The following is a 23,442-nucleotide window of genomic DNA, read 5'->3' as shown; positions in this document are numbered from 1 at the left end:
AAGTACGTGAGCAACAGCTGTGTCACCATCTTTAACAGCTAATAATTCATTTTCCAAAATATAAACGGATGTAAACTCCCCATATCTTGCGTCTTGTTAAAGTTAACATCTGCTACACATATACTGCTTCACTGTTTCTGAAATAACGTGGTCAGTCTGTGTCCAAGTAACCCCTGTGAGCCAAAAGCTCGAAAGAAAGCTTATTTTGAAGGCATAAAATCAGAATTGTGTTTGTACATTTAGCACTCAGATCATTGGGAAGCTTTATTTAAAGAGGATCTGCTGTTTTCCCTCACTTTCTATCAGACATACTGTTCCAGTTTTTACTTTTTTCTACTCTTGCCTCTGTATGACGTTAAAGAGAAGGGATATCCTCAATTTTGTTTTCCCATTTCCGACAGACAGCTCTGGCTTTGAGCAGAGAAGAGCCTTCCACCTGCTGTTCAAACTTGTGCTTCTGAGGGGCAGCCAATCAGTGGCAAGTTGGTGTAAAGCTTAAACAGATGAAGTGATGAGCTGATGAGGCCTAATGTAAGATAAGGATGTATTACATCTTCGAATAATGACTCCACTAGAACACAAATGGTCTCCAGTATTATAATATCTTCCACTGTCTCAAACCAAAACGTATATCAACAACATGTTCCATCTAACTGTGATGGCTGATCATCATTGTTCTTGTAATTTTGGGACAATAAGTAGTAAGTGAGAGTGATAAGAGGAAGAAGTGAAAACTTGACAATAAAGCCTCCAATTATGATTGTAAGCAGTTCAAATATAAATCCCAGTGCACTGTATTATTTCCCACACTCTGAATACTCACAGAGTGTATGACGGGAGCAGGGCACGTCTGCTGCACAGGTTCACTGCAGGAGTTTGAAAACAGGCAGCTGGCCCTGGGACCACCACACCACGCACAGCCGTATTTTGGGTCTGCTGTGTGGCAACGGCTGCAGTCAGATCGACCCACAGAGCAGTTGTACAGAGTCACTGAAAGCACAGTAGACATAGAGGAGCAGCAGACAGTTAACATGTGCTCATAATGAAAACTAACAGCAATATGTTTAAAGCACAACAAACTTAATATGACCTTACCATAGAGATCACGAGAAGTGTCTACATGGAAGGTGTCCCTCCTCTTCACATACACCAATGCATTATACTCCTGCACTGGGGCAGAGTATGTGTACTGGACACAAGAAAAAGGCCCCATTTTTTAAGGTAACATTAAAACTAATTATTCATTATCAGTTACACTCCAGACAAGCGCTGCTTTACAAACACAGGTAGCAGAAGAAGGGAAATGTTCATCCTGCCTGGGGAGGGTGAACCGGCCTTCATTTAGTTTTACTTTTGCCTTTATTTAATACTGAAGGTTGCAATTTTATGAAGGTACTAATGCTTTATAAACAATATCAGACCTGGTGTAGCTGACATGTGATGTCAAAGCTTGATGGGTTCATGTCATCTGGCTCCACGTAGGCGTCTACCACCACCGTCTGCCCTTCAATAACCAACACACACTCGTAGTCCAGCTCTGCATCCTGAACACACAAACACTGCATGAAAGAGTACACTGGGCAGGCAGCTAACAGGCTCGATGCTGTTGTGTGCTGTACCTGATACAGATGGAGGTTATGTGCCAGTAAAGTGATCTTTCTCTCCACTCTGACAGGGAGCAGTGACGAACCCTGGACCTTCTCAACACACGGACAAGCTGAGGAACCCCAGCTGACATACGAGCCCTCGTCCCCCTGCAGGAGAACAGATCACACGTGTTTATATTCACATACACGCAACATTTACAGTGAGGTGGATCGAACGAACCATTTAATATATTCATTCTTGTTCAGGGTCAGTTTTTACTTTCCCACAAGGGATTGCAATTGATTTCAGTCAGATGCAGGGAGTCATGGGGGGGATGTCGGGATGGGGGCGTGCTCAAGGTGGTGAAGATTTTTGTATAGAGATAATGAAAGAAAGAGTCTGGAAAAAGGAAAGGTGAAGATATTTAGACAAAAGAACAACTGCTGCAACTCAGGAGCAGCCGGGTTTCTTGAAGTCAGTCTGTGCAGTGAAAGGATACAGATTCCAGGTGTGAGACGGAAGAGGAAATGCAGGGAAAGAATGAGAGACTAGGGAATCAGTTGTGAGCTTTGTTCCTATAGTAGGACTCCAGTCAGAAGCTGGAAGCACAGGGAGGGTGCTCACCCTTTCCATGAAGAAGAAGAAGTAGAAGCAGGAGGAGGATTGAGGCGGCTGAACTCACCGGGAGGAAGCCATCAGCTGAATCATACTGGTAGTCCAGCTCTGAGTCAGCATTCAGCAACTGGGGAGGGTAGGACTGGGACATGCGGTCAACCTCCCCATCACCTGAGAGCACGGTGGCAGCTGAAAATGTAGCCGTGTCATTTTCTGCCTGGACAGCACCCTCAGTGTAGTTTTCTGCTTCCTTTCGCCAGAGGGGCACCTCAGAATCAGCAGTTGGGCTTCCTGCCTCAGTGTGCAAGTCTTGCGGTGGTACCAGTGTGGGTGTCTGGGTCGAGTCCAAGTAAAGGGAAGGCTCAGAATCAGCCGGTTCACCCATATGGAAAAGTGTGGGCGGGGGAAAGCCAGGCAGCACCATGGTGGGAGCCTCTGCCAGGGTCAGCGCTTCTTTGGCTGCCTGCCGTTCGCTGGGGGGTAAGGCCGTCACCACCTCTGGTGGCGAGGAGTCTGGGATCATCAGAGGCACGACAGGGTCCAGGTCCCCACTAAGACCATCAGCCACGGTGACGGGCATCAGCTCTGCCGTGGCCATCGTGACCCTCTGTGTAGCTACAGCATCTTCCCAGTCACTGTGTGTGACAGTCTCAGAGGCTTCACTCTCTTCTTCTTCTCTGGTGGTGACCTCCAGGCCTGGAGAGGTGCTGGGTGGTAGAGTGGGAGGCTGAGGGGGCAGGGTCGTGCCCGGGTGGGTTGGCTCATGGCTGGTACTGGTGTATGAAAGAGTAGGCGTTGTTAACTCCTTAGTGGTAGCTATGGTGATGGCGGCTGCGGTTGTTGTTGTTGTCTTCGTCGTGGCAGTAGTTGGTGTGGTAGGAGGAGTTGTGGGGGTAGCTGTTGTGGTAGTGGTGGCTGTGATGACTTTAATAGCTTTGGTTGTAGGAGGAGAGGAGGTAGGTAGTTTAAACTGGGGGAGGAGGAGGAAAAGACGAGGAGAGGGTGAGGCAGAAGGAAAAAATAAAAAGGAAAAATCAAGGAAAAAAGAGACCATGTGATCTGAGGTTAATGTGGCTCATGACACCTGAAAGACAGTGATTTGTGTTAGCAGCACTGGTTTTAACCCATCTTAAAATGCCTCTGGGCAACTGTTTTGAAGTGTTATAAAAACAAACAAACAACTAATTTCAGTCGGTTTTACTGCCCACAACCTCTAAAAGGTTGTACCACATTACACAAGAGTCCACTCATGCAAAGTGTAACGACAGCGCAACTATTCTGCAGTTCAAGACTCCACAGGAAACCTTAATCAAAGAGAAGAATGCACATCTTTGGCTTATGGGCGACGAACTGACTGATGAATGCAAATGAAGCTCCAGTTCAAACTGGTGATCAGTCGGTGCTTTTCCTACAATGTCTGCATGTGACGTCACGCTGCAGCTTACATGTTGGTTGTAGATGATCACTCCCTCCTCACAGGTGGGCTTGTGGGTACACGCATGCTGGTGGACGCACCAGTTACAGCCCCATCGGCTTAAAACACAACCGCGGCATCTGCACACAGACAGGATAGAAATTGCCTTAGCGACTGTACAAGCCTCTTTTCAAGATGAGAGGCAAACAGTGATGCAGGATTAGGAGCTATGAGAAGAACGGCTCTAATAGAAGCAGATCTAACTGTTGGAAGTCTCACAGATTGATCAACACGCACCAATCTGAGTGTGTGCGTGTAATTTATGACAACACAGGTTATTATTAACTCCTAAATACAATGAAAGTGTTATTTGGGATTTACACAACACTACAATCATTATAAGCCATATTTAGTGAAACAGGATGTACATGCTACTTCAAGTCTGGAAATTTATTCAAGTTTTAAAGATTTTAAATTTCTTTTATGTACAAACTGAAACCCAGTACAACCTCTGACTGTAATTCTATTGTTTTTTGGCCATTCTCTACTTGTGTCTTTCATTATATGTCTTTCATAATGCATCTATGAGCCGCTGCTCATAGATGCATTATTCTGATATCTGATTGTTGTAGTTACTCTGTTGTTCTCACTGGTCATTTCTACCTGCACGACTCAATAATTTCAATAAAACTTGCCAATTGCCAAGTAAGCGAGCCTTACTTGGCAATTTCTAAAACCCAGGGTCACAGGCTTGAACAGGGGAATTAAAAAGAGGACAGTGAGTGGGCGGAAATACAGACACAGATATAATAACGAAGGGCGCAAGGTGAACTGATGGAGGGACAAAGAGTGACCCAGGTACTAAACAGAAAAGCACAGACTCTGATGGTGAGTGAGACTCGATTAAAGGGTCTGCATGAACAGCACAGATCAGGAGGAGACAGACAGAGAGCACAGCTGATAAATCATCGGCGATAACTCACGGCTGGCTGCCAGACAGCTGCTTAACGGCTGTGCAGTCGTAGAAGGTGAAATCCCTTGCTGTGACCGTGACGTTGCCAAAACGTAGAGACAAGGTGACTGCGACAAAATCTGACAAGAAAACACAGATAGGAGCACAGCCTGAGGAAAGAGAACATAACAAGTTTTTGCTCAGAGCGCAGCGCTGAGCGAGCACAGTAAGAAAAATATTTGGTCAGGCTTACCGTCTCTGATCCACCGAGTCTCGAGAACGAGCTGCACAAGCCGAGGGAACATAGAGGCCTAATGAAACCCATGTGCACCATCCTTGGGGTGCACAAGGACGGTGACAAACACAAACACAGCAGCTTCCCTACAAATGTTCAGTTTGATGGATGTTTAAAACGGGGAGCAGTTGTGTACCACATCTACAGTATCTCCTCATAAAGAGCAGAAACTGCGATCAAAAGGACTCAAAGTCCTGACCTGAGCCGTTTCCTTAAACTAGTACAGAGTCTGTTTGGGGACTAGAGAGAAAAAACCCAGTTTGTGTCACCACTCGTTAAACTGTGTTTACTATACCTACTGAGATGTGTGTTCAAAGGCTTCCTTTAGAACTGCTCATTCAAATTACATACAGTAAGTGAGGGATTGAACTTATTTGGTTCAGCTTTGGAAAGGCAAGAACAAAATTAGCTCACTTAACCAGAAAAAAACAACAGACCACCTGAGACAGTAAATTAAGGAAGAGTCACAGACAACCTTTGTAGCCTTTAAGGGCCTGTTTGAGACTTGGCTGCAGATTTTCATCTTGTTAGGACTTGTTGTGATGAGGACACGGCAACTTTCAGCCAAAATAAGAACTGATCAAGAAAAAAAAGTTAAACTCTGCCACGTTTGAAGCGGCTCCGACGAACAGCTGTTGAGAGAGACCAAGAACGGACATACGAGACTTCTTTGATCACTAGTAACAACATGCCACAGACTCCAAACACTCGATTACACCGATGTTGTGCCACAGCTCCCAGTTCAGTCTCTTGCAGTTTGAGGCTAATACACAATATTTATGGAGCAATTATCAGTGTATTTACAACAAAAATGTCAGAATATAACTGTAACCCGACTGATTCCTGGTGAGCCCTACACCCTGAGAACAACAACAAACATGGGAAGCACACTCTACGTGAGAGTTTCTCTCATAACATGAATGTTTGGGTGAATGTGTTCTCTACAGAGGCTTCGGGTTTTCTTTTTTATTTACAGTCTCCTCATTACCACTGACTTACAAGCAGCCTTCACTGCACCAGACAGTCAGGAAACACAAAGCATGTATTTCAAAGCAAGCAGTCCGTGGATGAAACCGGTTTATGCTTTCAAATACAGATTACTCTCTGCTGTGTAAGATGGCCTAGAAAAAATGGATTTGGTTAGCCATTTTTTTCTAGGCCATTCACTGGCATAACAATTGAACTGTAAATGGCATGTCTGGTCTGGTCATGCAAATCCTCCAGGGTGCAGGCAAATCCTCCAATCACAAAGTTGAAACATGCAAACGAGTGAATAAACGCCAACAGCATCAGATTTGCAGGGAAAAACCCCCAATAGAAAACACTCACCTTGTCCTCGAAAAACCAAAGGCACCCTGCTGGTGTCGGGAGAACGGCAGGTGACCCCGGTCTCTGTGATGGTAGCAGGAGTGTGGCTGTCCTGGAAGTAGCAAGAGTACGACTCCCCGTTTTCTAACACTGGAAGTCTTGGGATGGACAGAGACACCTGAGAGAAATACAGAACTGTCATGAGCTGTTGACAGAATGTGGCACAGACCTGTGGTGTTTCAGGGTACAGTGAAGGTCATGCTGAGAGTAAGCGATTAAGCTGTCTGAACACATAAATCCTATCTGTTCTTTTGTAAACGTCCATGTGGAATAATTAGATTTGAAAACTAAATTGCACTCCCCGCTGATGGAGCATGAATCATACTGACAAAGGTTTGGTTTTATGTTTGGCTCCAGCTGCTGTGTTGCTTATTCACGTAATGTTTCTGCTCCTGTAGTACCGGGCGTCTCAAGGACAGGCAAAATTAATGCATTAGATACTGTAACAATAATGGATATCCCATGAATAGACCATCATAAATACAAAGAGGAGCTGCTAACTAAAACAAACCTCCTGTAAACCAGTAGATTTCTGTCAGTTCATCCCAGTGTCACTTGAACACAGCATGTACAGAGCTGCTGTGGTCCTTAGGATTGATTCTCAGTTTGAATCCATGTCCTGCCAGAATTGGTTGAATTTGGTTATTTTTTGTTATCCACTGGATCAGTGGGCTTTTTTCAGCTCGTGGATTCTTGTATCTCACAGAGTAGAAATGCTACACGAGGAGCCTGTTATAAAACTAGCTCCCTAATTGGTCAGTATTAAAAGGTGTACCATGTGTGAGCTGCCAGAAGAGAAAACGATCCTCACTGCCACTACTGTAGCTGTCAGGCTATCACACTACCAGCTATAGGTACATTTAACTCATGCAGCTCCATGTTACAATATTATTATTACATTAGTAATAAATAGTTATATTTCCATTTATATCCTCTGGAACTAGAAATCATTTAGAGCCAGGCAAACACAGGCTGATGGGAGAAACCACAGTGTGGATGTGTTTCTGTTGCCATCTTTCACGCAGATATTGTGCTATGCTAGGACATGACAGGACACAAGCCAGTCACTCTCTTCTTGATACCCTCACACTTAAACCCACTGACATCGTACCCACATGCCCAGGTACACCAAATGTAGCAGCTCAACTGATAAGGGATAACTTGGGAGTGTTTTGGTATGTGAGGAGACTATTATTACAGCCAGAGTGGGGATATCTACAGATTCTGTCATGAAGATTTTCTTCAGAGAAACTTCTAGGAACTTGATGTGGATGATCATGTGGAGTCAACAGAAACCACAATAAGAAATGTGGATCTGTAAACAAAGACCGTCATCCTCAAATCCGTTCTGTTTTGTTTTGCGTCTCGACTAAAGTGAAGACGTAGACCTACCATCTTGCTCTCCTCCCTGCTGAGATTGGAGGGGACGAGGTCCTGGACCACCAAACACTGCTGCTCCATGTCAAAACTCCACAACCATTGCCCTGGGTAGCTCCCACGAGCACACTGTGACTGCAACACACACCTGCAGGGAAAGCAGAGTTAATTATATTCACTGTTTTGCAAGCTGAAGCAAGGCTCCCTAACTCCATTACATATGTCAAAAACACAAGCAGAAGGCCAGTTTCTATCTAGAGTTAAACTAAACGTGGCTCAACCTGTTAGTAGTGGGAATGTACAGCGGCAGCACAAAAAGCAAAATTGCTCATCTTGTTCAAATAAGATTCAGTCCAGTAGTATTTTATTTAAATAGATAAATACTGAAGTAGTTAACGTGCAAACGCTTGTAGGGCAGGTGGTAAGGCAGAGCAAAGGAGAGAGCAGGGAAGGAGAGTCTGACAGAACAGAGAGAGGCACTTTAATCATATTCAGACACAATCCCACCGGAGCAAACCGACTTGGCGAAACACTTCAAAAACTAACAAGCTTGCCAGGAGGTTTCTTGTTTGCTACCATTTTCCTCACATGCTTGCACTGATCTTTATTTTAAGTAACACGAAATAATCTAGCTTATAATACATATCATGATGTAAAACCTGAGCAAACACTGTAAGAAAGTTTGCTTATCAAAGAAACTACGAAGGAAGTAAAACAACAAAGCTTTTCCCCCTTAATTTGTCTGGTATAATGTAGCCTCTATTGCTAGCTGATAGCTTTGCTTTTGCTTTAATTTAAGGTTCTTTTTTAAAGCCGTGTAATCCCACCGGCAACAATTGTTGCCGTTTTAACCCCCTATAACATTAGCAAAATTAAACATACTGTGTGTAGGCCAAGTCAGTAAGGAGTAAAATGCATGATCTCATTTTGCTGGGAAGAATTTGGGATTTAATGGATTCATTTAGACTTTTTCTGCATGTTGAAACTGCTAGAACTCATCTCTTACATCACAGTACAAAGTGACAAACGTGTGACCACTGTGGCTGCTGCTAAGGTAATTTAAACATTCTAAAAAAGAAAGAAGGAAAACACATTTCTGCACTTTTGGCATTTTCTTGGTTTATAATTATATTAATAAACAATAAAATGAATCAGTATGAACTCCAAATAAATCTTGACTGTTGTATTTTATATTTAGTGTAGCCATAACTGCTGATATCGATCTCACCTTCCCTCCAGGACACACCAGCCACAGTAAGGGTCGTGGGCCAAGAGACAGGAGTGGCAGTCTGGATGCTGCTGACACTCAGCCACTGGCCTCTTCTGCAGCTGGAACCAGGACAACACAATCAAGTTCAGTCATGCAAACCATCCACACTAAGCTCCTAAAAGCTCCTGATTTTAAAAAAATAAAAAAAATGAGAGAATAGGCAGCCCAGATTTCCCAGTGGTCATTAAAATAATCCCAAATACATGCCGCTTTAGCAAAAGAAGTGAGACTGGGTTAGACATGAGGTTTAAAATGATTTATCTGTAAAGAAATGAGGCTATAAGAGTTCAGTTACTGTGTGTGTACCATGTTATGGGTCATGATGAAGAGATGTTCCTGTTTCTGATCCAGGATGAGGTCTGAGCTGATGGCTGCATTCTGCTGTATGGGGGTCACAGAGTACTCCTCAACCTCACCGTTTGGCCCCAAGAACACCTGCAAACATAAATATGAACGATTAGATAACAGGTGAACCGGCTGCTGACATGAATATGCATCTCTTCACATGCTCAGTTTTAAAAAGGAAAGTGCAGTTATAATGAAAACATAAAAATAAACAGCTTATTTTCCCGTTTTATTCAGAGATGGAACTGCAAAATCCTTCAATTTAACCATTTGTCAAACTGGTAGCTCAAAATGGTCTTTTTAAGGTTGTTGATATTGAAAGGTACTCTGGATTTTTTGCAGTTAGTTGTAAATCTTTAAAACATGTAGCCCCTTTCATCCATCCATCCATCCGCTTCCGCTTATCCTTTTCAGGGTGGCGGGGGGCGCTGGAGCCTATCCCAGCTGTCATAGGGCGAAAGGCGGGGTACACCCTGGACAGGTCGCCAGTCTGTCGCAGGGCCAACACACAGAGACAGACAACCATTCATACTCACATTCACACCTAGTGGCAATTTGGATTAATCAATTAACCTATCACCACAAGCTGCATGTCTTTGGACGGTGGGAGGAAGCCGGAGTACCCGGAGGGAACCCACGCAAACACGGGGAGAACATGCAAACTCCACACAGAAAGACCTGATGGTGGAATTGAACTCAGGACCTTCTTGCTGTGAGGCAACAGTGCTAACCACTGTGCCCCTTTTCATTATTAGTAAAATATTTTTCTAAAGCTGCAGATTCAGAGGCCTTTTTTATTCCACACGTTCCAGTCAAAACCTGATAATTACATTACCCACACTGTAAATCAGCCATAGTTCTGATATTGTTGTACCTGCAGTGACAATCTGGTTTGTTACGCTTTCTTTCATGAATCACATTTTCTACAATAACACGCATACAGCTTTAAACAACACTTAAACATAGCAGCCATCAGGTCTGAAACTGAAGCTGTGTGTTCTCACACACAACAGGAACAAGAAAGGAAACATTTTCACACGGGCCCCATCAGACCTCAGTGACCGGGACACTTGCCAGGTTTAACTTCTACTTCAACTGGGTGAGATATTTTCACCAGTTTAGAGCCGTCTGTAACTGGTCACCAGCAAGAAACTCTTACATCAGCAGGCTCTAGAGATTCAGAAATGATGTGGGTGGCAGTGGGTGGAACCTGTGAAAAACACCCCAGTGTGAGCTTGCCCATCTCTCAAACTGACTGACACCACATCAGAAGGCTGCGTTTTTTCAAAACTTTGCAGCAGTTTGCATATCACACTTAAACTACCAACACGACTTATCAAACCAAAGGTTAACTTATTTGTGTTGGGGTATTTTACAACCTTTGAGTGTGAACACATCAGATTTGTTCGATTTCAGTGTGTTTTGTTCAGTACTGAGTGAATGAATACTAGCTTTGATGTTTTTATATTTATTTATGCTAGAAAGTTTAGGAGGTGTTGGTACAGAGATCACACTGCTCACACTGTGACCAATGCACTGGTTGAAGAGCAGTACAGTTTCTGTGGGTGAAGACAGCATGTATGTAAACAAAGCTACAGTGCATATGTGAAAATGGCTTATGGCTACAAAGGTTTGTCCATCCACATATGTTTAATCTGAATAATGAATGACAATCAATAAAGAAAAGACATTTTCTTGGCCGTTGAGGAAATCTGACAGAGAGCCTCTCGATTTCTTTGGAGATCTAACAGATCTAAAATGCAAATGAGACTGACTTTAATCCGAGCGTCTGAACAAAAACAGATCCCGTTTGGCACCCTAACACAGACAGTGTTTCTGTACAAACCACGTCTCAATTAGAAGATAATGCAGAGCTAAACCAACTCTGTTTATACCCTGCGATCATTTCTGTGCTTACACAGAGCAAAAGCTCGATTCCAAAAAAAGTTGGCATTCTGTACAAGATGTAAATAAAAACAGGATTCAGCTGTTTGGCAGATCTCACAAAGCCACATTTCATCAACAAAGAAACACAAAAAAACCAATCAAATCAAAAAAGTTTGGTATCTTGCAAAAGCTCTTAGCTCAGTTTGAATTTGATGGCAGAAAACTGTCTCAAAATAGTTGGAGTGGGGGCACCAACAGTGGTACTGAAAAGAAATGACTGGAAGCTCATTCAGTTCACTGGCAGGAACACGGCCGGGTATAAAAAGACCATCTTAGAGAGGCCAGACGGGCAAGGCTTCACCAATCAGGCCACATCTACAAGTATTTCCCATGATGCTGATGCTTGAGTTTGACTTTAGATTGTGACGCTCGCATTGGATGTGAAATGGATTTCAGTCCTTAACATTTCAATTTCATGTACTGCAAAAACAATTACGCAGTAGATGAAATTAAAAATCAGCAAATTTCAACGCACTTTGAGCACCTGCACCTAAAAACACTGTCATAGTATAAAGTCAGAATTTTGGCTGGCTTCAACAAACATACCAAAGATTTTCTCTGCATTTGGGAGTCACCACATCAGATCATCCACCACAATCGGACCCTCAGACCTTCAACCGATTCCACATGTTGGAATTTCCCCTTTTATTCATACAGTAAACACACACATACATATATACATGTGATATATATATAGATATAGATATATATAGATATATATGTGTATTTTGACCGTCTGTGGCTGCACAGACAAAGTGCTCATTAATGAAACTGACACTGTCTGCTGTCATGATCAATAACTCAATTCTGAATGAGGCTCTCTGTTTTGAAGTGCATGTGTCTGCCAGTCAGCGATGACAGTGCACAAAAGTGGAGCTCTCTAAGGTTTAGCTGGGTTAGTGTGACGTAATCGTACAGAAAACATGTTAATAGGCGTCATTGTGCCGTTTCTGCTTGTGCAGGGGGCCCTGACCACAAGTCACCATTCAGGAAAACCACACAAAGAGCCAACTGTGAGCAGACGAGCTCACGATCTACAAATTCCTCGTAACAAGGGAATTGCTGGGCCAACTGATCTTGTTGCTGAAGTTACGGTTTATCAAAATAAAAACATATTTTAGATCATTCTAACATAATTCTCTGCATCTTTTAGGCTTGCCAGCAACAAACACAAAGTCGGCGTCAGTCCTTCAATCGCAGACTCTAATCTTGTTGCTTTTTCTGATGGTCGTTTGCGCCAACAACAAGAATCGTCTGTCTTTCCTTGTGTATTACCAAGTTTCAACCTGATCTCCCTCAGAACCCACAGCACTGGATGACTCAGGTACCTCTGAAATCCGACTGACAGCATGTCATCTCCACCGCGCTTCACACAATCTGGTCACCGAGCCGAAAGCTTACAGTTCATTCAATATGAACTGTGTCTGTATTTCTCATGTTTGGTACCCACTGTCACAGAGCTCTGACAAGAGTTCACAGGATTGTGCCAAATATCACACACATTTGCAGCTTTAACAGGTTTAATTAAACAGGGCCAATGAGCACAGAGGTGGACATTCAGCTTTAAGATGATTTTGTTTGCTTTCAGGCTGAATGCTGTATTTTTGTAGCATCAGTAACAACACTGCTCGACACACAACAAAAACCAGCTCATTTGGGCTTCTAGTAGATATAATCCATTTTGTCCCCCTGAATCTTTTAATGCAGCCATGTTAAGATGTACAACATACATAAAACAGGCAAACCAAGAAGTGGAGGGAGACCGCTACCAGGAAAGGCACATATCTCTGTCTCCAGATGCAGGAGGAAATTTTAAACTCAAAACGAGCATCTTTGAGGAAGAGGTTGGATTCTACAGCAACAAGGTTCAAAATCAAAAGTGTTTACGGACAGAAGTCATTCTCATGCTTTGCTATTTTAGAATGACACGGAGGTCCGGTTTATTAAATAATCAAATTCAAAACTTGTACACAGAGCTTAACAGTTTTATTAGACCACCACCCAGTGTAAGCTGTGTGCCACAGCTGCCCTAAATTAACAGTAATGGTGATTACCTAAATTGATTTTTACAGTTGACACCAGATATTTACATACACTTCTTTACTGTCAAACATCAAATCAGTAATTTTTTGTTTTAGATTAATAAATATTAACACATTTGTTGTATTTGTGAAATGACAGAGTAAAGACAGAGAACATTGTTGTGTATTTTATTATTACTTTCACCAAAGTCAGAAGTATACACACACTAAGTTTATTAACTCCAGATTATTCCATAGAGGAAAAGGAGGGAACACCATCCTGACTGTGAAGCACGGGGGTGGCAGCATCCTGCAGACGGGACTGGTGCACTTCACAAAATACATCATCAGCCAGGAAGTTGAAGGAAGCTTGGGTGCAAATGTGTTTTCCAAATGAACAATGACCCCAAGCATACCTCCAAATTAGTTACAAATGTCTTAAGGACGACAAAGTCAAGCTGCTGAAGTAGTGTGGGCAGCACTGAAAAGGCAAGAAGGCCTACAAACCTGACCCAGTTACACCAGTTCTGTCGAGAGGAGTGGGCCAAGATCCCAGCAAACTGCTGTAGAAAGCTTGTGGAAGGATAAGGGAAACCGTTTTGGGGCAATTCTCTCAAATACAAAGGAAAGTAATAAAAAATACATTTTTTCTCTCCTTATTCTGACATGTCACAAAGACAAAAAAAAGTGAATATTTATGGATCTGAAACAAAAAGTTTACTCCAATTTGATGTTTGACGGTAAAGGAAAAAAAGTTTGTGTAAATATCTGGTTTCAACTGTACGTTTCTGTAAAGGTTAATCCACCAGCACAAGCTCTTTAATCAAAATGATATTTTTAAGGCTAAAAAATTATCATGAATTTTAATTTAGTATTTACAAAAAGCAGAAAATAGTTAATAACATCATCATTATTTTTTTAACCACATTAAATTTATTAACTTTAATTATTAAACAAAAAATAGTTTCAGTGGCTAAAAGTGATATTAGTAAAGTCCAGTTACCGGCTCACATTTGCATTTAAAAAGGTGAACTCTTAGGTTTAAATAAACAGCATTAAGCAAGAGAGGAAAGATTATAAACAAATTCTCTTATGGAGCAGTGTGGTATTAAAAACACAGAAGCACATTCATTCTCAATAATGAAAGTATCAGTGGATGGATTAGGTGTTTTTCATACTGTTTATTTTTCTGCACTGGTCTCATGTTTCAGCACACTGTTAAAAAGGTAAGACTGCTGCTAGAAACCCAACTCCACCGCCAGCAGGATGATGTTGTAGAGATTACTCCGGGTGTACCAAGTGTAGCCCGTCTGTCTGTAAACACAAAGATTTCAGACCTGACAGCAGAGAGCAGCCAGTGTCTGGAGGTGAACAGAGGGAAGACTTGAGCTCAATGTTTGCTGAGCTGATCTCTGCATATGTACACTACAGTTAATTAGGGCTGCCACGATTTGTCGACTAGTCACGATTACGTCAACTATCAAAATCGTCGACGACTGATTTAATAGTCGACGCGTCGTTTGAGGCTTTGTAAGATCCCAAAGGACGCAGGAATGAGTAGTAGGATTTAAGAGTGTAATAACGGACTGAAACAGAAGATGGCAGCACTGCATGTACAAGGATGCCAGCTACCGTTAAACCCCGAAGAAGAAGAAGAAGCTGTGTCCCAGAATTCATAGCGCGGCCCAGCGCAGTTTCCAACAATGGCGGCAGCTAGTTAGTTTTAATGTTACTCTTATTATTCTTTCTGGGTCACAAAATAAACGTTTAACATATTTTCAGGCGAGAATGTAGCTGTGTAAATCTCAAATATCTGCTCAGTTTATCAGGACACCACATATTTTCAAAAGTGCTCCGACGTTTTCGGAGACATCTATTACCCACTAGCTCGTTAGCGAGCCGGGGCTAGGCTCACTAGCGCCGTGAGAACACCGGACTCCCCGCAAATCGTTTTCAAACCCACCGCTGTCTTTCGCTACTCAGGTTAAATATATATGAGTCACTTAGATAACTTAAAAATGTTATTGTTTGGCTTTTTTTTTTAGTATTGTATTTGTTCCTGAGTAAATCGGTTTGTCTGAGATTAAAGTTATAGTTTTTACACAGCTGAATAAACGTCAAGCAGACAGCTGATTATCAGAAGTGTGAGATGCTCCAGAATATACTCCAGTGTCCTGTTATATTTTAGATAGCAAGGAGTTTATTAAACTTCACCGAAACAATCTGCAAATTTCATTAAAATTTAATAAACTATCATCTTGTCTTTATTTTTAGTTAGCACAGACCTTAAACACTTAAAGCTGTAAGCTAATGATAGTTATATAAGAGCAGATGCTGCTGGTGCAATAAGCTGTACGTTTTACGTCCAATGGATGATCTGATTAGTCGACTAATCGCAAAAATAATCGGTGACTAGTCGACTATCAAAATAATCGTTTGTGGCAGCCCTACAGTTAATACACCCAGCATGTTACTACGGTTCAGGGTTTGAACTCAAAATAACAAGCACAAAAGAACGTTCCACCACAATCTGTGCAGAACATCAAAGTTGGCACAAAATGCTCTTTCTTAAGACCAGAATCCAAGCGCAACCTGTCTGTGCATGTCCTGAAACACGATGAGCCATGTTACCTTGTGTAAGTTCCCTTTGGAGTCTCCCAGGAAGGCGATGGTATGTCCCACTCTGCTGCTGACAGCCACAGCAGTAAGACGGGCAGAAGGGCTGTCTAATATGGTTTCTACTTCCACAGGAATCCGGCTGGCCATGGGGCTGGGGGTGTGGTCAGAGCCGCAGGGGTAGGCATCCAGGGTATTCTAACAGTGGGGGAACAGGAGAGAAAATCCGTTTGCAGTCCGTGTTACGTTCAAGCAAAACACAAATAAAGAACAAATTAAATGTAAACTCCTCAGTTAGTGTTGTGCACAAAGAAGCCCTCGGGTGAGTTGTTATTAAGCCAGTAGCCAAAAATATAACAGCAGCGCTCCTACTGCAGTAAAATCACAGCAGGATGTATTGTGAAAGGGCTGGGGTTTGGGAACAAACTAAAACTATAACACAATATTTGCTTTTTCTCCACAGTGTAGCTCTGGCGAGAGTCCTCGCTCTGGCTGCAGGGCAGTTGTTTTTTGTTCCAGGCCATTTGTTTTTCCACAAGAATGTTACATCGGGGTCATTGCTTCATCACTGGTTGTCCTAACAGTAAGAAATAGAGGGGATGAACCTGAGCCCGGCCTGTCGAGCGCTACTTGTTTTGATGGACTGCGTGTTGTTGGCTGGTGTGGTGTTATGAATAGATTCCTTTTTTGGCTTCATCCTAAGAGAAGCTCAGTAAAAACATGTTTTCAGATGTAACCACTGCACACAGCTTTGAGCCTGACTGTGAACATGTCGCTGACCATATGGGGAGCTTCACAGAGGACTGATTAAGCTAATTAAGGGCCTGCTTTGTCCACATCGGGAGAACCGAGGCATTAGGGGAAAACAAACAAAGAACACTGCATGCTAAGAATAGAGTTCTAAAGTTATGACACCCAGTCTAGGAACATGCCCTGGATGCTTGCATGCGACCTGCTGGTTTGGCTGACGAGTGCTGTGCACACTAGATCATCCGGACTTTTAGCCATAAATTATATGGACAGTAAAAGCACAAGAGAGTAACCATAAGGTCAAAAGACCACTTGAAGTGCATTCCAGCCACTAATGTCAGGCATGAGTCACAAATCCTGATCAGCATTAAAAAAAAAAGCCGTTTCCAGTGGTTCAGAGCTGGTGTGAGACTCTGTCACTGCTACAGATGGAGCATTTGTGGCAAACAGTGAACGGGGATGATTTGCGTGCCAGATTTGACATCCTCATCATATCACGTCTCTTTTCAGCTCCAGATGCCTCCCTACTGTTCGCCTATAACCATCTGCTTTGCTATGATTTACCTGGACTCAAAAACATCTCTCTGTCACACTATGTGCCTGTATCCCTTAATCTTGTTCTCTCTCTCGTCTTTCTTGACGAAGAGGGATACCTCTTTGTCAGGCCTTGTTAAACACTACCAACTCCACCCCACTAAGTACAGCTAATGCCTCAATCGATCCTCCCTGACCAGTAATTGTATTAAACTGCACCACCTGCTATAGATTCTCCCCTCAAGACAATCGGCTGTGTGTGGCTGCACGGGTTTCTCACATCTACTGCAAACGAGAGAACGATAACAGAGGGATGTCAAGCATTCTGTCCAAATTCAGTGTTCACAAGGATACATACAAAAAGTCAGCTGGATTTAAGAGGTCTAATTCGATACCGTCTCTTAGAAAGAAATTACATTAAATTTCAACTCCTGTCTTGTATAGAGATCCCTCTCTTGGAAGAGGACTGCTGTGCACAGATGCACTAACATTAGCTTTCACTCAGGAGAGTCATCACTAGAGTACAACAACATGTTCTTCTGCAAACAGAATGATGAAAACAAGGTGAGTGATGGTGCACTGCGTATTAGCTTTCACAGTTAATGGTTTACTGCGTTCACTTTCAGTTTGTGTGAACATTTCCATTCACAGGAAAGAAAATAGTCCAGGAACAAGGAAGGTCTTCATAACCACAAATTACATTTTTACACAATATAATGGAAGGCTATCATTATTCTTGTAGGCAGTAATTTTTCCTTTTAGCAACACCCTCTCAGACACAAACCTACAATTACACAGTGACGCGGGAGCGGAGCTCCGTCACTGAACGCTGACCACTGAGCAGCTTCACAGAAGAAACTCACTTCCTAATGCAAGTTTCACAATATCTGCACAACAAGCAAAGCAAGCAGTTTACAAGCAAAGTGCGAGCAGAAATAGCAAGCGTTTCACCCTAATTTTGTGTCTTAAATAAAACCATACGACATTAAGTAGCTGAACAAAAACCAGCTGATTCAACAGGTGAGCTCACCTCTGGCAGATTGGCACAGTTGGATTTGACGTCATATTCAATGTAGGCTGCCTCCACTCCTGCTTCTTTACCCATCTGTGTATAGCAAAAGTCTCTGGTGGAGTTGATCCTGCGGTCTACATCTTCAAGGTTAAACACGCAAAGAGCCGACTCCTCACTGGGCCGAGTTGAAGCCAAACGAGTGGAGAAAACACCAACTAGAGTCTCTGAACCCCGGCCCCCTACGTCTTCTTTGGACACGCCCAGCTGGACAGCTTGCAAGAGATTGTAAATTTTACCCGTCCTTGAACGACATGTCAGCGGTACTTCCACATAGGAGTAATAGGCCTGATCATCCAAACACACGCGAGAGATGTAGGTACGGTACTCGCGCGATGGCGACTTTAGGTCCCTTCTGTAGAAAAGGAAGTACACGTGCTGACGGTGGGCGAACGAGGCAACAAAATTATGATCATACTCTGAGAGGCGGCCAGCCACGGCCAACTTGGCAGTCTCTTCGTAGGAAAAGATGGGATCCTGGGCAAGGTTTCGCGTGGAAATAGGCGGATGGCTGCTGGTGTAACCCCGACCCACAAACAAAACAGGCTGCTTGTCAGGATGAGAGCGAACCACAAGCCCAACAGTACTAACATTAGGGTGATTAGCCGCTACGTACTGAGTATCAACCGGCCTCTCTGTGGAAAAAAGCACTTGATCCACAGAATCCAGGCTACGCTTCTGGCAAATTCCTTGGTTGACACTGCCGCAGGTTATAAGTTCCATAGAGTAAGGATTGACCAACAAGAGCTTGTTGTGGTTGCTAGTTTCTCGGGCCTGAGGACAGTTGGTCTCAGTTACAGGAGGTAAGCAATCCCGGCTGTCTGTAACGGGGCCTGTGTCATCCTGTAGCTCAGGTTGGAGGAAGGGATCCAACTGGAACAGGCGATTTCGGGCCCCGACGTAGACCCGACCCACGTTGGGGTTAGGATGCAGGGCCAGGTGCTCAAACAGAGTGTCATTTCGGATAAACGTAGGATAAAAATTGGATGGGAATGAGTCTGATCCTTGGACAGTGCCTATAGGAAATAAAATTAAGGGACAGCCAGTGGCCAGCAGCAGGAGAGAAAGCAGCGTTTTGACTGCTGACAATGAAAGACGCACCATCCCCAGAGGCATGGCGGCAGAGCTGAGGGAAAGAACAAAACACAGGATGTCAAAGAATTTTCCAGACACAGAAGTTATATCATGGATTCACACATAACAGAACTTACTTTAGAAACCATCCACCCATCTATTTTTAATCTCTTTTTGACAACACAATTATGATTTGAAACACAAGACCTTACTGAACTTTAATGTTTAGCGGTATATACAGTGGGGCAAAAAAGTATTTAGTCAGCCACCGATTGTGCAAGTTCCCCCACCTAAAATGATGACAGAGGTCAGTAATTTGCACCAGAGGTACACTTCAACTGTGAGAGACAGAATGTGAAAAAAAAAAAATCCATGAATCCACATGGTAGGATTTGTAAAGAATTTATTAGTAAATCAGGGTGGAAAATAAGTATTTGGTCAATAACAAAAATACAACTCAATACTTTGTAACATAACCTTTGTTGGCAATAACAGAGGTCAAACGTTTACTATAGGTCTTTACCAGGTTTGCACACACAGTAGCTGGTATTTTGGCCCATTCCTCCATGCAGATCTTCTCGAGAGCAGTGATGTTTTGGGGCTGTCGCCGAGCAACACGGACTTTCAACTCCCGCCACAGATTTTCTATGGGGTTGAGGTCTGGAGACTGGCTAGGCCACTCCAGGACTTTCAAATGCTTCTTACGGAGCCACTCCTTTGTTGCCCGGGCGGTGTGTTTTGGATCATTGTCATGTTGGAAGACCCAGCCTCGTTTCATCTTCAAAGTTCTCACTGATGGAAGGAGGTTTTGGCTCAAAATCTCACGATACATGGCCCCATTCATTCTGTCCTTAACACGGATCAGTCGTCCTGTCCCCTTGGCAGAAAAACAGCCCCATAGCATGATGTTTCCACCCCCATGCTTCACAGTAGGTATGGTGTTCTTGGGATGCAACTCAGTATTCTTCTTCCTCCAAACACGACGAGTTGAGTTTATACCAAAAAGTTCTACTTTGGTTTCATCTGACCACATGACATTCTCCCAATCCTCTGCTGTATCATCCATGTGCTCTCTGGCAAACTTCAGACGGGCCTGGACATGCACTGGCTTCAGCAGCGGAACACGTCTGGCACTGCGGGATTTGATTCCCTGCCGTTGTAGTGTGTTACTGATGGTGACCTTTGTTACTTTGGTCCCAGCTCTCTGCAGGTCATTCACCAGGTCCCCCCGTGTGGTTCTGGGATCTTTGCTCACCGTTCTCATGATCATTTTGACCCCACGGGATGAGATCTTGCGTGGAGCCCCAGATCGAGGGAGATTATCAGTGGTCTTGTATGTCTTCCATTTTCTGATGATTGCTCCCACAGTTGATTTTTTCACACCAAGCTGCTTGCCTATTGTAGATTCACTCTTCCCAGTCTGGTGCAGGTCTACAATACTTTTCCTGGTGTCCTTCGAAAGCTCTTTGGTCTTGGCCATGGCGGACTTTGGAGTCTGACTGTTTGAGGCTGTGGACAGGTGTCTTTTATACAGATGAGTTCAAACAGGTGCCATTCATACAGGTAACGAGTGGGGGACAGAAAAGCTTCTTACAGAAGACGTTACAGGTCTGTGAGAGCCAGAGATTTTCCTTGTTTGAGGTGACCAAATACTTATTTTCCACCCTGATTTACGAATAAATTCTTTACAAATCCTACCATGTGGATTCATGGATTTTTTTTTCACATTCTGTCTCTCACAGTTGAAGTGTACCTCTGGTGCAAATTACTGACCTCTGTCATCATTTTAAGCGGGGGAACTTGCACAATCGGTGGCTGACTAAATACTTTTTTGCCCCACTGTATATTAATATTAATCATGACCAAAATAATGAGGTGAGCATACGAACAAGTAATCCTCCTCTAAACACTTCTACTCTTGAGTCTGTACGATGTAAATAAAAGGGCTGGCTATGCTCTAGTTGTCCTTTATTTGCAAAGGACAACAAATCAGAAAAAAGTTTTCTCAACATGACAGTGAAAAACATCTTTAGGCAGATGAGCTCAAAGACTCAAGACCAACATAGATAAAGATCATTTTTGAATTGTGAATCATGCAAAGCTACTGTAGTGGAGCCCAATTATAAAACATCTCATGATGAGCTCTCTCAAGACCTTTGCAACCTTATTCTTGTAAAACATACTGATGGGATTTGTTACAGAAGAATTTCTAAACTGCTGAAGGTACCAGTGAGCATTGTTGAGGCCATAATCCGGAGAAGCCGGTCGCGACCAGGTGCTCCCTGTAAAATTTCAAACCGAAGAGTGAAAAGAATTACCAGAAGAGTCATCCAGTACGTTTTCCCCTGTGTCATTTCTCATAATTACACATAATTTATGGACACCTATGGTTTGATGTCTTTGCATGTGTGGATTGGACGTGTGGTTACCAACATCTGGTAAGACTTTCTTGTCCTTGAGAAATATATTTACTTATACTTGTATATTATGGCTGTTGTAACAGTTACAGCATAAACCAATGTTAGCAAAGTAGAATGGGAGGCAGAGCCTTCAGTTTTCAGGCCCCTCTTCTGTGGAACCAGCTTCCAGTTTGGATTCAGGAGACAGACACTATCTCTACTTTTAAGATTAGGCTTCAAACTTTCCTTTTTGCTAAAGCATATAGTTAGGGCTGGACCAGGTGACCCTGAATCCTCCCTTAGTTATGCTGCAATAGCTGTAGGCTGCTGGGGGATTCCCATGATGCATTGAGTTTTTCTTCTTCAGTCATCTTTCTCACTCACTATGTGTTAATAGACCTCTCTGCACTGAATCATACTTGTTATTAATCTCTGTCTCTCTTCCACAGCATGTCTTCATCCTGTCTTCCTCCTCTCTCCCTAACCAGTCGCAGCAGATGGCCGCCCCTCCCTGATCCTGGTTCTGCCAGATGTTTCTTCCTGTTAAAAGGGAGTTTTTCCTTCCCACTGTTGCCAAAGTGCTGCTCATAGGGGGTCATATGATTGTTGGGTTTTTCTCTGAATGTATTATTGTAAGGTCTACCTTACAATATAAAGCACCTTGAGGCGACTGTTGTTGTGATTTGGCGCTGTAGAAATAAAACTGAATTCAATTGAAATTAGCAGAGCGATGAACCAATCAGCACCGTCTCCCAAGAATCTTCTTGGTTCAAACCCAAAGTGGGCCCTTTTTGTGGAGAGTTCCCTCTCTGCCTGCGTTGGTTTCCTACAGGTACTACAGGTTCCTCCCCCAACCCAAGGTCTGTGGTCTGTTAGGTTACATATGTGTTAGGCTAACTGGTAACTCTAAACTGAAAACGGACGTCAGATAAACTAAAGTATGGCGAATAAAGCACTCTATGAATGTATGCTTAAATATGGCTCGTTTCTGAAGTGCTTTAAATGGTCAATAAGACTAAAAAAATTTTTTCTATAACTAGTTCATAACTAGCTAATGCAAGGCTATTTCTCTGTCCTCCTAATGGGGTCATTGACTCCTTTTATTTTCAGGTAATTGTGTTATTAACGTTGACATGACACAGCCAAGAGAAATTATAGATATGCTATAGTCGAAACAGGCAAAGCTTGCTCTCTTGTATCACCTGTGTGATCACGGAGGAGGAGCAGTGATCAACATCAGTTTTGTCCACTAACATCATTTAACTTCTGTCTCAAAATGACTGAGGCAGGACATGAAATGAAACAACGGGGGAAAAACAAACAAACACAAAAGGCTGCTTCAGAGCACATAGTGTAGATGAAATCTAAATCTAATAATTCTTGTGCCACCCTTGACGCCAAAACTTGCAATCAAGAATTTGTGATCATTTGCAACGAGTCTTTCGCATCTTTGAAGCAAGTCTGGCCCCCTTTAAACTGCAGGATTGTTTTAACTTCACTGGAGGGCTTGAGAGCATCAACAGCCTGTCTGAGGTCATGCGAACACACTTCAATCAGATTTCAGTCTGGACTATGCCAGTTCACAGCCATTCAGAGGTGCCCTGCTACTGGTCTTCCTCTTGTCCTGGTGCATAATTAAGTGAGCCTGAGCTTCAGCCACAAACTTATGGCCGGGCATTTTCCTTCAGGATTTTCTGGTAGAGATTCATGGTTCCAATTACACCAAGTCAAACTGACAGGCCCCCGTTTGACTGCTCATATGATGTTGTTTTTATGGAATGCTTCTGTCTTGTCAGGCCACAGAATATT

At 43.0% G+C, this 23,442-nt stretch overlaps 1 protein-coding gene across 2 annotated transcripts in view; it reads right to left on the bottom strand.

The window, feature by feature from the left end:
• The window catches only part of plxnb1b (plexin b1b), a 94,909-nt gene that overhangs the window by 14,390 nt on the left and 57,077 nt on the right, over positions 1-23,442 (bottom strand). Inside the window, exons 3-15 of one of the 2 annotated variants that reach the window (XM_085272845.1) lie at positions 18,122-19,286; positions 15,823-16,005; positions 9,185-9,313; positions 8,837-8,937; positions 7,624-7,756; positions 6,193-6,349; positions 4,600-4,708; positions 3,648-3,756; positions 2,270-3,172; positions 1,620-1,754; positions 1,422-1,544; positions 1,096-1,189; positions 824-990 (exon numbers count right to left, since the gene is read on the bottom strand). In XM_085272845.1, the coding sequence (XP_085128971.1) occupies positions 824-990; positions 1,096-1,189; positions 1,422-1,544; positions 1,620-1,754; positions 2,270-3,172; positions 3,648-3,756; positions 4,600-4,708; positions 6,193-6,349; positions 7,624-7,756; positions 8,837-8,937; positions 9,185-9,313; positions 15,823-16,005; positions 18,122-19,276 (3,498 nt within the window). In that variant the 5' untranslated portion in view covers positions 19,277-19,286. The remainder of the gene's footprint in view (positions 1-823; positions 991-1,095; positions 1,190-1,421; positions 1,545-1,619; positions 1,755-2,269; positions 3,173-3,647; positions 3,757-4,599; positions 4,709-6,192; positions 6,350-7,623; positions 7,757-8,836; positions 8,938-9,184; positions 9,314-15,822; positions 16,006-18,121; positions 19,287-23,442) is intronic. The other variant, XM_085272846.1, reaches the window with a different exon arrangement.

The sequence above is a fragment of the Mchenga conophoros genome, linkage group LG5 (genome assembly GCF_057382185.1).
Source record: "Mchenga conophoros isolate Kocher_MC1m ecotype Shallow Benthic linkage group LG5, M_conophoros_male_GT1.1, whole genome shotgun sequence".
Classification (NCBI taxonomy): Eukaryota; Metazoa; Chordata; class Actinopteri; order Cichliformes; family Cichlidae; genus Mchenga; species Mchenga conophoros.
This window is presented reverse-complemented; position numbering and strand designations above follow the sequence as displayed.